The sequence below is a fragment of the Gavialis gangeticus genome, unplaced genomic scaffold, assembly GCF_001723915.1.
Source record: "Gavialis gangeticus isolate Ggan-Ray unplaced genomic scaffold, GavGan_comp1, whole genome shotgun sequence".
Classification (NCBI taxonomy): domain Eukaryota; kingdom Metazoa; phylum Chordata; order Crocodylia; family Gavialidae; genus Gavialis; species Gavialis gangeticus.
Window position 1 is genome coordinate 13,495,524 of NW_017729001.1, and position 12,113 is coordinate 13,507,636.

The following is a 12,113-nucleotide window of genomic DNA, read 5'->3' on the forward strand; positions in this document are numbered from 1 at the left end:
GGGGGGGGGGGGGGGGGGGTGTACCTGTGCACACATGCTTGCAGCTCTGCTGATACACCCAATGGTGCTGAAACACACCTGACCAAAAAAGGGACATAAGGCAGTTACCTATTTCACATTAATAGTGTGGCCAAAAACCAGCACATTTACAAGCTACTTCTGGCAAGTGTGTGAACAGAGCTGCCCACTTGAAAGCAGCCAGCCCCCTGCTGTCTCCTACAGCCTGCCTGCCAGCTGCACCCCTCCCCCCATGGCTTTTGGCCTGCTCGCCCTTTCTACGTGTGTGTGGCTCAGTCATGGTCTGGTTCTGTAGTCTTGTTCTAAATAGCTGCTCTGCTCACAAACCATTTTTTTTTCAGTATCAGACAAGTCCTGTTCCTGTCCTTACTGCCCCAGGGCCAACCTCAGATAGGATGGATGGAGGGGTGTGATTCTAGCCGAGACTGGCTGCTTTGACCTGTACATCCTGAAGATAGTTTGCAGCATGTTGCCAAGTTGCCTGTTACTGTGCGTCTCACCCATTCTTCTTGCTAGGCCTTGAGGTCTGACAAGTACAGGAGGAGATGTCCGGTCCATCCACAATCGTGTGCTGAATCCAGGGCTGGGCTGGATCCTGTGCTAATAGCCAGCTGCCTTCCCCATCTTCCTTTTATCAGAATAGGCAGAGATGCACCTCCCTTCCCTTGAAACCCCCTGCACGACATTAAGCATTAGAGGATTTGGCTGGTCTCTGTGTCCTCTTTCTAGCAATCCTTTCTTAACATTCTGAAAGGGAAAGAGCAAAAAAAATCACTTCAGTGTAGCAGTCCTGTGCTCCAGCTGCCCCTATTGTCCCTAGGCAGGAAAACAGGGTGTGTAGCTGAGTACAATGCCAGAGAATTGCAGGTGCAGTAGCTGGCAATGGGATGCAGAACAGTATTCAGCATTACGCCAGTGACACTATATCCTCCTTTGGGATACATTTTCACCCCACAAAAAGAAGGCAAGAAACAAGGGCCAGGACAACCAGTGGAAGCACCTCACCTCATCAAAGCCCTTCTCAAACTGGATGCTGGTGGTGTTAACATGGAAAATGTGCTCTTCAATGGCTTCCTTGAGGTCATAGCCAAACCAGAGTTTGTTTATAATGGCCTGCAATGAAAGCCAACATTAATGAGGTGAAGGATAAGTAATGGGGTAAAATCCAAGTCTCATGTTTGCTCTTGTAACTGCCAAATGAAGCCCATTGGGTTGGTGGACTAAGTCCTGCTTGCACAGTGGGAAAGTTCAGGAACTTAAATAAGAATGTACTTGAAGCAACACCACCCAAGCTTGGTTCCAGTATTATTTTGCTCCAGGCTTAGCTCAATGGCTGTAACAGCTGTACACAGTGAGCCATCGGGAAGCAAATTCCACCTCAGCTGGCCTTCCTTGGCCTGAGACAGCTACAGTACAAGAGGGGAGCCCATCAGGCCCCGGGTCTTACACCACTCACAGGCCCTAACAGCTCCCAAGAAAGGGACAGGCTTAGAATCAGTTTTGTTTTCCCTTGCGTCCTCCACCAAAGCACTTTGCATTTACAGGTGACAGTCTTCCCAGCAGCTCTAGGTTCTCTTGGTAACATCATCGTGGGCACTTGTGCTGGGCTAAGTGTGTCCACTGCTGGCTGCCAGGAGATAAATGCACACTCTCAGAGATTAAATGAGACACCAGCTAAGTGACCCACAGGGGATGATCAGACATTAGAAGCATGAACACAGAGCAGGGTTCATCAATTGCTACTATTAAGGCTAGTTGGCAACTTAGCCTACAACAGCTTTCACAGTCTTTTGGCTAAGAGATACAATAATTAGCTCCAAAGCTAGAGAATTATTCCTAACCACAGAGGACAGGTTGTCCCCCAGGCCAGAGGATGGGCTGTGCCACTGGGTCTCCCCACCCTCACTCACCAAGGCAGTAGCGCTGATAATCAGTTCCCCACCTGAGCCGCCAATCACCAGCATGGATTTCTTGTCTTTGGAGAGAAGAATGGAAGGAACCATAGCAGAGGGTGGTCTCTCTCCTACAAAAGATAAGGCTTGAGGTATTGGTTGCTGTGCTCAGAAGGAAAGAATCACCACTGGAAAGCTGGCTCTCCCCTACCACCACCCAATACCCAAAGTCAGGAATTCCCCAGAGCAATTCAGCTTCCCATTAGCTGGTCCAGAAACATGAATTGTGGAGGTTATCTTTATGCCCAAGCTCTGTGAAGGCCTGGTCCTTTAAGGTGTTCTGGCAACACATCTTACCACTGTAGTACTTAGCTGCCTTGCATGTATTTGTGACCTGATGGCACCAGGCACCCATAGGTACTAACCCAGTCACATTAATAGCTGCAGCAGTGCTGGTCACCATCCTGGAGACAGTGACCTTCACTGAAGCATGGATGGCAAAACTTACCCACCACAGTAGAAACCTGAATGACATCACCATGCACTAGCATTGCCTGTAGGTCTGTAAATACCAATTAAGCACTATTATGCACTGATTCATGTCCTCCTTATCTGAGCAACAAAGTCCTGCAGTCCAAGAATCTCCAAGTCATAGGTGCTGAAAAAACAGCAGCATTTAGTCCCTTGTGACCAGTAGGTTCTGCTCCAAGTTCAGCATTTTTCTATGCATCTAATCCTTTGCCAGTTCATTTTTAGGTTGCAGATACTGCCCCAGTGGTGTTTTGTTCTGCACTTGTTCAGAGCAAGCTCCTTCATACCAGGTCTTGCCAGAAAGGGTTCAATAGGGTTCAAAACTCAAAATGTTGAGGCATCCACAGGTGGTCACAGGCTAGGTCCATGGGCAAAGCATGCTTTACACCCCTGGCCAGAGAAGAAGCAGTGACAGTGCTCACCTGAAGATAAGCTTATCTTCTTCCGGCAGAAGTCAGCAAGTTCATTATTTAAGATGATCCCAGTACTATTAGAATAGACCATTGAGCCAAACCTGTACGGAGGTTGGGGGGTGGGAGGGGAGGAGGAGAGAAAGGGCACATGGGAAATGTGATGATTACACCAGGGATCACCCACAGACAGAGGGGAGGCACAGGGCATGTGCATTACTGTGTTGACTAGTTTAAGAAGAGCAAAGGGTTTTAAACCTTTTAGATGGCTAAGTTATTAAATCAGTGTAAATAATATTCCATTATCCTAGTCCTGAGACATGGGTGAAAGAGGGTTTGGTACAACTAAGACACTTCTAATTCCTAAGCCCGCTAAGCCCTATGTTTTAAAGGCATCAGACCCATTCTAGTACCTTTCAGTACATGACTTAGCAATGAAAATGTTTTGCCTGGCACTTAAGATGCTATAATGTTGGACTGTAGGTTTAGCCCCTGCTTTGTCTGGGAACAACTGGACTCAGAGCACTACCACAGAAGCAAAGAGTGTATGAGAGCTTAGTGTAAGACTCCCCAGCGATAATTTTGTATCCCTGATCTTCCTTGCTCCTAACAGTCATGTTGTTCATAACCATCTTGGGGTCAAGCAGCTGGATGTGCTTGTAGGTCACACAGGGAAAAGGGCTGTGTCCATGTTGATATAGTTCCAAGACATCTGGGGACAACAAACCCACCAGAGTACCAGCAGCCTGCATACATGATGGCAACTGCCAAGTGAGAAGGCAGAGAAGAGGCAGCAGAGAGCCAAGAATAAAGCCAGTTCTCCAGACGACCAAGATGGGGAGCAGCTGTCCTTCAGCTGGACAGTACCTGTACTTGGAGATTCCCAGAACCCTGTTAATGGCTTCAGTAGAAGCCCAGTCATGCTCTCCCAGTGCAACCAAATAACAAGGTTTGCAACCACTCACGGGTAGTTGATGGTGCTGGTGGCAGACACAGCGCTGCCATCTTTTGCGATGACAGACACATGGGTGGTACCATGGCTTTCTTCTCCCAATGGCGTGATGTTATAGTACTTGTCCACATGGTTACCTTTCTCGGTTATTCGCCTCCTGGCATCTTCAGCGAAAGCATCAGACAGGAGTTTCTGGATCTTTGCCTAGGAATAAAGCCCATGACAGTGAGGTCACATTTCCAAAGCTTAGAAATGCTGCTCCAAGCTGTGGAGGGGTACACAGGGATTTAACACCAGGTGATGGGAGTCAGAGGCTCTACTTCATACTGCAAACAAACATTCTCAGCATCCATCACCTGGCTGCTCCTTACAACCAGTCTCAGACAAGACTAACATTGGCTACCAGATGCTGCCACTTTCAAATTTAGCACTATGTTGAGTAACAGACCGCATAAACTGTTTGGAAAACACAGGGTCCAGTTCTGCCACCCTCCTTCAAGCTACTCAGCACTCTGCTCAGTTGCCTGTTTTGCTAATGCCAGGTCTCAGAATACACAAAAATGCTTCTGTGCAGCATCTTAATGAACCCCCCATAGGTCTTCACAATTCTCTTGGAAGGTTTATTTCAAGCAAGTGGGAGGCTGGTGGAGTGTGCAACAGAGCAGGAACAACAGCGCTGCATCAAAACACTAATGCAGAAAAATGTCCCAAATTATCTGCTGCCTTAGCCTGCAATATCTCCTATCAGACATCTGATGGAGAGTCAGAAAGGGACGGTCAAGTCTCTGTATGGCTGCGGTATACAGTGATAGGGAGATGCACAAGCTCAGAAGACAATAGAGACTTGATGGGTTTGGGGATCTTGAAACATATCCATAAGGATGACTGGACACAAACACAAGCATCCAGCTGATTTCCACCACTGTCAGGTGATAGCACAGCAGGGCAAACCTGAGACCTAGCACCTGTGGCTGCTTCTCCTGCCATGCTCGCTCACCTTTTCTACACCAGAGAAATCTGGGTCATTCAGTTTGGGCTTCTGCCCATTGCCAAACTTCATGGCCTCTACAATACGATGGTAGGTCTCAATCTTCCTATTGGGTGTCTCCACAGACTGTGCAGTGAAGTCAAATCCTAGAAAGCAGGGTCAACCAATGTGGTTAATGGAGCAACGATGAGACACTCCACCAGTTTCTTATGTCATAATCCCATCCTCCTACTAAATGCAGCTTCTCTGCCCAATCCCACTGCTTAATTTCTTCATACCAGAGCAGCTTGGTCCAGCAGCCTGGACAACAGGCAGTCTTGACTTCGAACCCAATTCCACCTCTAGCACAGATTCTTTTTGTGACCTTGAAAATAAACTCTGTGATTTTCTCTGCTTCTGTTCCCTCCACCTCTGTCTGCACAATGGTCATGACAGCAATGATGCCTACCTAGCTAACAAGCATTAGTAAAGTTCATACTTCTACTGTCCTATTACATTGCCACTTCTGACCCTTCCAGTCAGTTTAGAATGGATGAAGCCCCATGCTGAAATCTGCCAAACTATGCCCTCCCCTTTGCAGATTACCTTTCAATATGTTGAGGATTAATAAGAGAACAAAACCTCCTGCAGGTGGTGGTGGAGAATATACTGTGTAACTGCCTAGAGAAATATTCAAGGGTTGTGTCACTTCTGCCTTGAATCCGTGGAGGTCACGCCTGGTCAGATTGCCACCTTTAAGAGAAGACAATGGCATGTCATCTATCAATACCTGCTGTGAGAAGGCAGCAGAAGAGCCCCTTCCAGTTTGCTGAATATTTATTTCCAGAAGCCTCTCATCCATCAAGGCACTGCACTTATGTGCCAAGCCCCAGAAGTTAGAGAAATATTTTTGCAGTGGCCATTGCTGCATGACCGAACAGAGGCTAGGGTTGCAGGCTCCAGTCCTGGGAATGAGTTAGTGATAGCCTACATGACCTCAAAGAAAGGGAAATAGCATGAGTTGCCCTGCTCTGAGCTCTACCCACTAGCTATCCAAGGAAAAGCCACTGCAGCCATTCTCCTAGATGGAGGCCTTACCATTGCTGCAGTAGGGAAGAAGGGAGCAGTAGAAGGAAAATGCAATCCCAGATGGGGGAGTAAGGATAAAGTTGCTCGTCTAATGAGTTGTTTTACAAACCAGGTGAAGTAATAAGATATCAGTCAAGTGCAATCAGTTGGGAGCCTTTAACTAACTGTTTTCCTCTGCTAAACAGTGGACTCCTCCATCAGCTTATCTTGTAAGTGGGGAGAAGCACGCATGCAGAGTCAGCTTTCAGAAGTGATAAAACTACTTTATTCCTTCCTCCCTTTTCTTCCTTCCTTCCCTCCCTCCCTCTCTAAAAGTCAAGGCAAGAGCCTGCCTGACCCTGCACTTACCTTCTCGGTTATAATGCCCTTGCTGTCTCCCCAAGGTACCATGGCTCAAATCCATGGCAGGTTTAGTTTGAAAAATCTAATGAGTGACACCACAGCCCACCAGGCTTTGTTGAGTGCTTAACACAATGGCTTTTTTCAGAACTGACCTTTTCGTTTTCAGTGCCTTGAGATTCACTGTCTTAGTGTGCCAGATTGTCATCAAGTGCTGACTGCTCCACCCCACCATGTGCATTTTTAAAAACTGAGGCTCATCAAGGAGTTTTCAACTGGGCACACCTCCAGGATTTCAGGGTTGCTTTTCTTTGTTCTCCCAGGGTCACCTCAGTACGTCACAAAATAACCAGCCCTTTGTTTCTCTGATTCCCCTTCAATAAAATGGAGCCAATAGCTTACCCCCCTTTTGTGAGGTACTTGGCCATCCAAGGGTAAAAACTGTATAACTATTGTCTACCTGCTTTTCTTATGTCAGCCTCCAGCAGGTTTGCTATCTCGCCTTCGTAGAATTCCTTGGCGCCTTTCAAAGACACTTCAGTCAGCGTTTTCTTCAGGGCTGGCCAATGGAAGGTTTCCCCAGCCTTTGGGAATTTTCCATCCTTACAGAACAGTTGGCTGCTAAGGGAGAACATTGCTGTTTCAGAGCTAGGTTCATAGAGTGCACTTAGTCTGCATGCACCTCCTGGGGTCTCCAGGAGCCCCAAAACTCCTCATTACATTCTACCCTACCAGGACAAAGCCACTCCTTTGATGGCACATTTCCATGGACAAGACTGTTTCCATGATGCTCCTCATGCAAAGCTTCCCTTATTTGGGCCTGTGGCTGTAGCCTTGGCTCAGGATTCAAGCAATTCCCCAGGGGATGGCCCTGCTCTGTCACAGGATAGTTCCTGTACTGAGCTTGTCTTTCAGTTGGCAGAGGAAGCCTTCACACATCTATTGTCCCATCTCCAAATTCCTACTAGGCACACCTCTGTCCTTGTCCTTGCCAAACCGCGCAAGCTGCAGGAATGGTGCTGACCAAGAGCAGGTATTTCTAGTTTCTTCTCTTCTCCAAGATTAGAGACACTTCTCTCAATAGCAGAAATACAAGGCACCACCACCACTGATGCTCTGAGTTCAAGGAGCTGCTTATACAACACACTCTTAGCCCCTGAACCTGTATTTAATGTGCTGCTCTTACCATATGGAAGACTCTTTACTTTTTTTCTGTAAAATAGGATGATTGAGAAACATGCTCAAAACTGGAGGGATGATGATTCCATGCTGAAGGAGCTCGATGGTTGGGTCAAACAGCGATTTCCAAGGCAACCGGCCATAACGCCTGTGCGCTTCTTCATACCCACGAAGTTCTCCAGGGATTCCAATCCATTGGCTCCCTACACACAGAATTATGTTGTCTTATAGCAATAACCCCTGCAATAGCCTTTAAAAAGATCCATTAGCACATCATGCTTACACACCACAGGCAGCTGGACATCCATTACCACCTACCATGTGTACAGAAGGGAAGTGGAACCTAGTACAAGTATCTCAGAAGAGACCTTCAAGGCCTCCATGCCTTGCTAGAGAAGCTGTCTCCTGCAATTAATGCTAGCACAGGCCACTCCACCACTCTCATTAAGCAATAGCACAGGAATTGCTAACCTTGGAAAAGCACAGTGGAAGGTCATTAATGCAGATCTACAACAGTTCAGCAGCAGGGCATAAGAACAGCTGTACCTAGCCCACACATTTACTGTGCCAGGCAGTGACATACAAGAATCTGCTGCATGACACTGCACTGCCTAATTAGCACTGCTGAATGTCAGTGCTAATTAGCCCACTTCTTCAAGGTTTTCATTGCCCTTCCAAGGGAAGTTCTCTTGAATCCCCTGCTGGCAAAAGTGTGGGCCTGTTCCTTTATCAAACAATACATGACCTTGTCTTTCCCAAGCCTCGGCTTCTCTCTGGAGGGTTGTGAAGTTTAATCTATTAGTGAAAGCCCCAAACTGAAGGTGTTAGGGAAGGACAAGACATTGCCACAAATGCAGGAAGGCTCTCACGCAGGTAGAACTTCTGGATGGATCCAGAATCAACCACAGCAGCAACCACATTGGAGGTGTTGGCGTAGCTTTTCCACTGGCTTCAGCACTAGATGGACTTGCACGTCCTCCCAAAGGGAATCAAGGGGTGGGAAGGGATGAGCTGGAAGGATGGTCCTACAGTTACAATACTGGAATGCAGCTTTAAAGTCTCATTCCTGGTTCAACCACAGACCTCCTTGGAGGTTGCTGATAAAACCTGCCGAGCTTGACTTTTCAGACAACCTGAATTGCTCCCAGTGGGAGCAGAGCACTTTTGAAAATCTGATCATTAATATGCAGGCCTACACTGAGGAGCAATTACACACAAAGGCACCTCCTCACTTAGCTTATCTGCTCCCTGCACGTGTTCAGATGCAGGGGCACAACTACCAATTTTAGTGACCAAAGTCCATTTTTTAACTTCTTTTTTGCTTTTGAAGAGTTCTCCTGACTAAGGGAGTGTGCTGGGGTCTGGGCCTTCTTGTGCACTGCTACAACTATTTATTAAGTGGAGACAGTCAGAGCTGTGCAGACCCACAGAAGTGCAGTGGGGGAAGCATCTGAGGAGCAGGGGGTGTCACCCAGTGACCACTAGGGCTGGATTTAGCCAGCAGAACTTCTCTAACTGACCAGCAAACTCAGCCAGGATCAAGAGTGGAAAGTTTCCTTGGCCCTCAGGCACGAGGCTGAGCTTGCTGGATGGTCACCTGCAAAGATACCTCCTATCAGCTTTGTCTGAGGTGGCAGCACTCAGAAACAATGCATGCAGGAACCCAGCCCAGATAGTTCTGTGGTCACTCCTCAGAGTATAGCTGCACTCGGACATGCCCACACACAACTGCAAGAGCAATGAAGGGCTGAGCTGTCAGCTTTGACTGACAGCTAATGTGTCCTGCCTTGGGCCTGACCCTACAAGCTTCATACCAGCATGCAGCACTATTGAGTTAAATGTGACTATGCCCAGGAGCAAGTCCTTTGTGGAAGCATAATGGCTTGAAGGATTGCACACTCTTGGCACTTTCATCAGGTGCAATAACAGCACAGGCACAAAGCAGCTGCTGGGGCTGATGGCATTAGGAGAGTGATAAGACCTGAGTGTGTGCAATCTATTCAGAGGGCTAGCACCAAACCAGGGCCAGGAGGGGTTTTTTGCCTCAGGTTTCTTTGGCCTAGGACAGCAGTTCTCAACCAGGGGTCTGCGGTGCACCAGGGGGTCCGCGCTGCCTGGGGACTGGCCAGACAGCAGTGCCAGGGACAAGTCCCAAGACATGGGTAAGTGCTGCTGCCCTGCTCCCTTTGGAGCTGGCCATGGGGTGACCTCCGAGTGGGAGCAGGAAACCTCCACACGTGCTTGGCTGGCAGCTGCCACTTCTGCGGCTGAAGCCACTGCACTGCACCTAAGGGACAAGGAGGCAGGAGAGCAGTGCTCTGGTGCTGGCTGCTTCCAGGTGGGGGGCTCAGGTTGGGGCCTTTCACCACTCAGAGTCCAGAGCAGCGGAGGGGAGGGGTTAACTCCATGCCACCACCCCCGCTGCTGCTGAGTGGGCATGGAGTGCCTCACCATGGCGGTGCAGCTTGCATGGGGCTTCTGGCAGTGGTAGCACTGAGCCTCCCTGCCCTGCTCCACCCTCCTGTATCGGGTCCTGCTTGCTGGCACACAGAGGACCCTGAGGGGGGTAGCACGAGCCCTGAGCCCCACAGCAGGCAGCCCACATTCTCCCGTCTCCATCCCCCACAGACTCCCCTTGGCTCCTCTCTGGCTGTGCCACCCCTGGGGAGGAAGGGCTGGGCCAGCCGCAGCAGCCACCACCTCCCATATGTGGCTGGCACCTGTCAGGCAGGAGCAGGTAGTATGCAGTTGCTGGGTCCTGTAGCCCTGGGGGCTACCTCTGGAAGGGCAAGGGGATGAAGGGGGTTACAGGTCAGGAGTGAGGAGCCCTGGCAGGGACGGGGCAGGGCTCTGGGTCAGGAGTGAGGGGCACCAGCAGGGGTGGAGGATGTGGGGGCTATAGGCTGGGAGTGAGGGGCTCCAGCAGGAGCAGGGGGCTGCAGGTCAGGAGTGTGGGGCACTGGCAGGGCTGGGAGAGCTGTGACTTGGGAGTGAGGGGCAATTACAATAAATAATTGTAATTTATTTTATGTCAGTTGTCATTTTTTGTACCTATGTTATTGTTTTCTTCTGATATTATGCACTATATGTATGTGCTTAAATGTACAGCTATCAATTTAATACAACTTTTAATCTTCTGTACATGCAGAAAAACAGTTGTGGCACAGGCGGGCCATGGAGTTTTTATAGCATGCTATGGGGGGGGCCTCAGGAAGAAAAAGGTTGAGAACCCCTGGCCTTGGGGACTTCCTTTCTCCTGTCTCTTTCCACCTTCTTCTTACCCAACAGAGCAGAGGGATCTGCATGCTTTTCACAGCTCTGTTTACCTTAGTGCCCAAAGGCAACTGCAGGAAACAACAAATAGCAGCCACCACAGATACAATGCACAGAGCAGTGAGCTTCCAGAGATACTGGACTTCCCATTCAATCAGACAGCAAAGCCCACAATTTCTCCCTCTCAACAGCATGCAGTGGGCTCTCTTGGCATCAAGGTGCATGACCAGGACAATCTGTTCCCTGAACTTACCTGTTGGCAAGGGGTCTTTACATCCAGCCAGGAGATTTTTGGTGAAACCCAGTGGAACACGCTCACGAGCGTTAATCACTTCAACATCTCCTGGAAACAAGAAGGGAAGGCTCATGATTGTCTTTCCCTGAGGTCTCACAAGTTACATTTGTAAAGCGGAAGGCATACAGATGACATGCATGATGTACATGAGAAAGCTGGCAAGGGGTGGAGGCCCATTGGCCCATATGTTGTGGTGTTTTCTGTTTCCAAAGCTAAACCTTGCAGATACTTTGGTGTTTACAGAAGAAGCCTCTTCTTCTTTTCCTCCTAAGCTTCAAAACAGTATATCCCACACTCCTGGGCCCTTGGGTCAGAGTCCCACCATCACAATCCATGATATGCAGGTGATGGTGTTTGGCTGCACAGTCTTTGAATTGGGTTGGAAAGAACGTAAGAAGCCTTGCGAACCCAGGGGTCACACATCAGCATCCCTCCCTCCAGTGGTCTCTCTGCTGTTTGCCAGTGCAGAGAGAGGCAAAGTCTGCCTGAGCAGGTGGCTGGGAATTCTGTGGTTATTGAAGTGCTCTCTAGTTATCCTATAACATTTCTGAACAGTGAGATAAAACCCCAGATGTTTAGATTCAAGGAACTGAATGTTGTCATTCTGAATATTTTCCACAGTGCAGCCTGGGGACAACCCTTGGGTCCTATTTCACCTCTACTTGCACTTCTACCTTCCACCTTTCTTTCTCACAAGCCAGATTATACTTATTTTAGAAAAAGGCTCCAACCAATCTAGAACAATCTGGAACTCATCATTCAGTAGAATTCAAAGACCAGATAATCCCCCACCCACAAGAGAAGTGTCAGAGACCACCAACTCTCTCATTACCCACTGTGTTTTGTTCATGCAAGTCCCTGCAAGCCCTCACCACCCAATACCCTCACTGTTGCTTTGGTACTTCATGCCCATGAGATCAGTATGACTACTGGCAACCACCTAACATTCATAGATTCATAGATTCATAGATTAAGGGTCGGAAGGGACCTAGTAGATCTTCTAGCCCGACCCCCCGCCAGGGCGGGAGAACAACAAAAACCCCAAAACAAGAAACAGGACTCAAACGAGTCCAGCCAGGTAGGCATCCAGCCTCTTCTTAAAGACCCCCAGGGTAGGGGCCAGCACCACTTCCCTTGGAAGTTGGTTCCAGCTCCTAGCCGCCCTAAC

General features: G+C 48.7%; 1 protein-coding gene across 1 annotated transcript in view; it reads right to left on the bottom strand.

The window, feature by feature from the left end:
• Positions 1 to 21: 21 nt before the first annotated feature.
• The window catches only part of GGT5 (gamma-glutamyltransferase 5), a 32,496-nt gene continuing 20,404 nt past the window's right edge, over positions 22 to 12,113 (bottom strand). Inside the window, exons 3-12 of the mRNA XM_019506873.1 lie at positions 10,904 to 10,993; positions 7,385 to 7,580; positions 6,659 to 6,819; positions 5,377 to 5,523; positions 4,801 to 4,937; positions 3,817 to 4,007; positions 2,864 to 2,955; positions 1,929 to 2,041; positions 1,024 to 1,131; positions 22 to 765 (exon numbers count right to left, since the gene is read on the bottom strand). Coding sequence (XP_019362418.1) covers positions 619 to 765; positions 1,024 to 1,131; positions 1,929 to 2,041; positions 2,864 to 2,955; positions 3,817 to 4,007; positions 4,801 to 4,937; positions 5,377 to 5,523; positions 6,659 to 6,819; positions 7,385 to 7,580; positions 10,904 to 10,993 — 1,382 coding nt within the window. The 3' untranslated portion in view covers positions 22 to 618. The remainder of the gene's footprint in view (positions 766 to 1,023; positions 1,132 to 1,928; positions 2,042 to 2,863; positions 2,956 to 3,816; positions 4,008 to 4,800; positions 4,938 to 5,376; positions 5,524 to 6,658; positions 6,820 to 7,384; positions 7,581 to 10,903; positions 10,994 to 12,113) is intronic.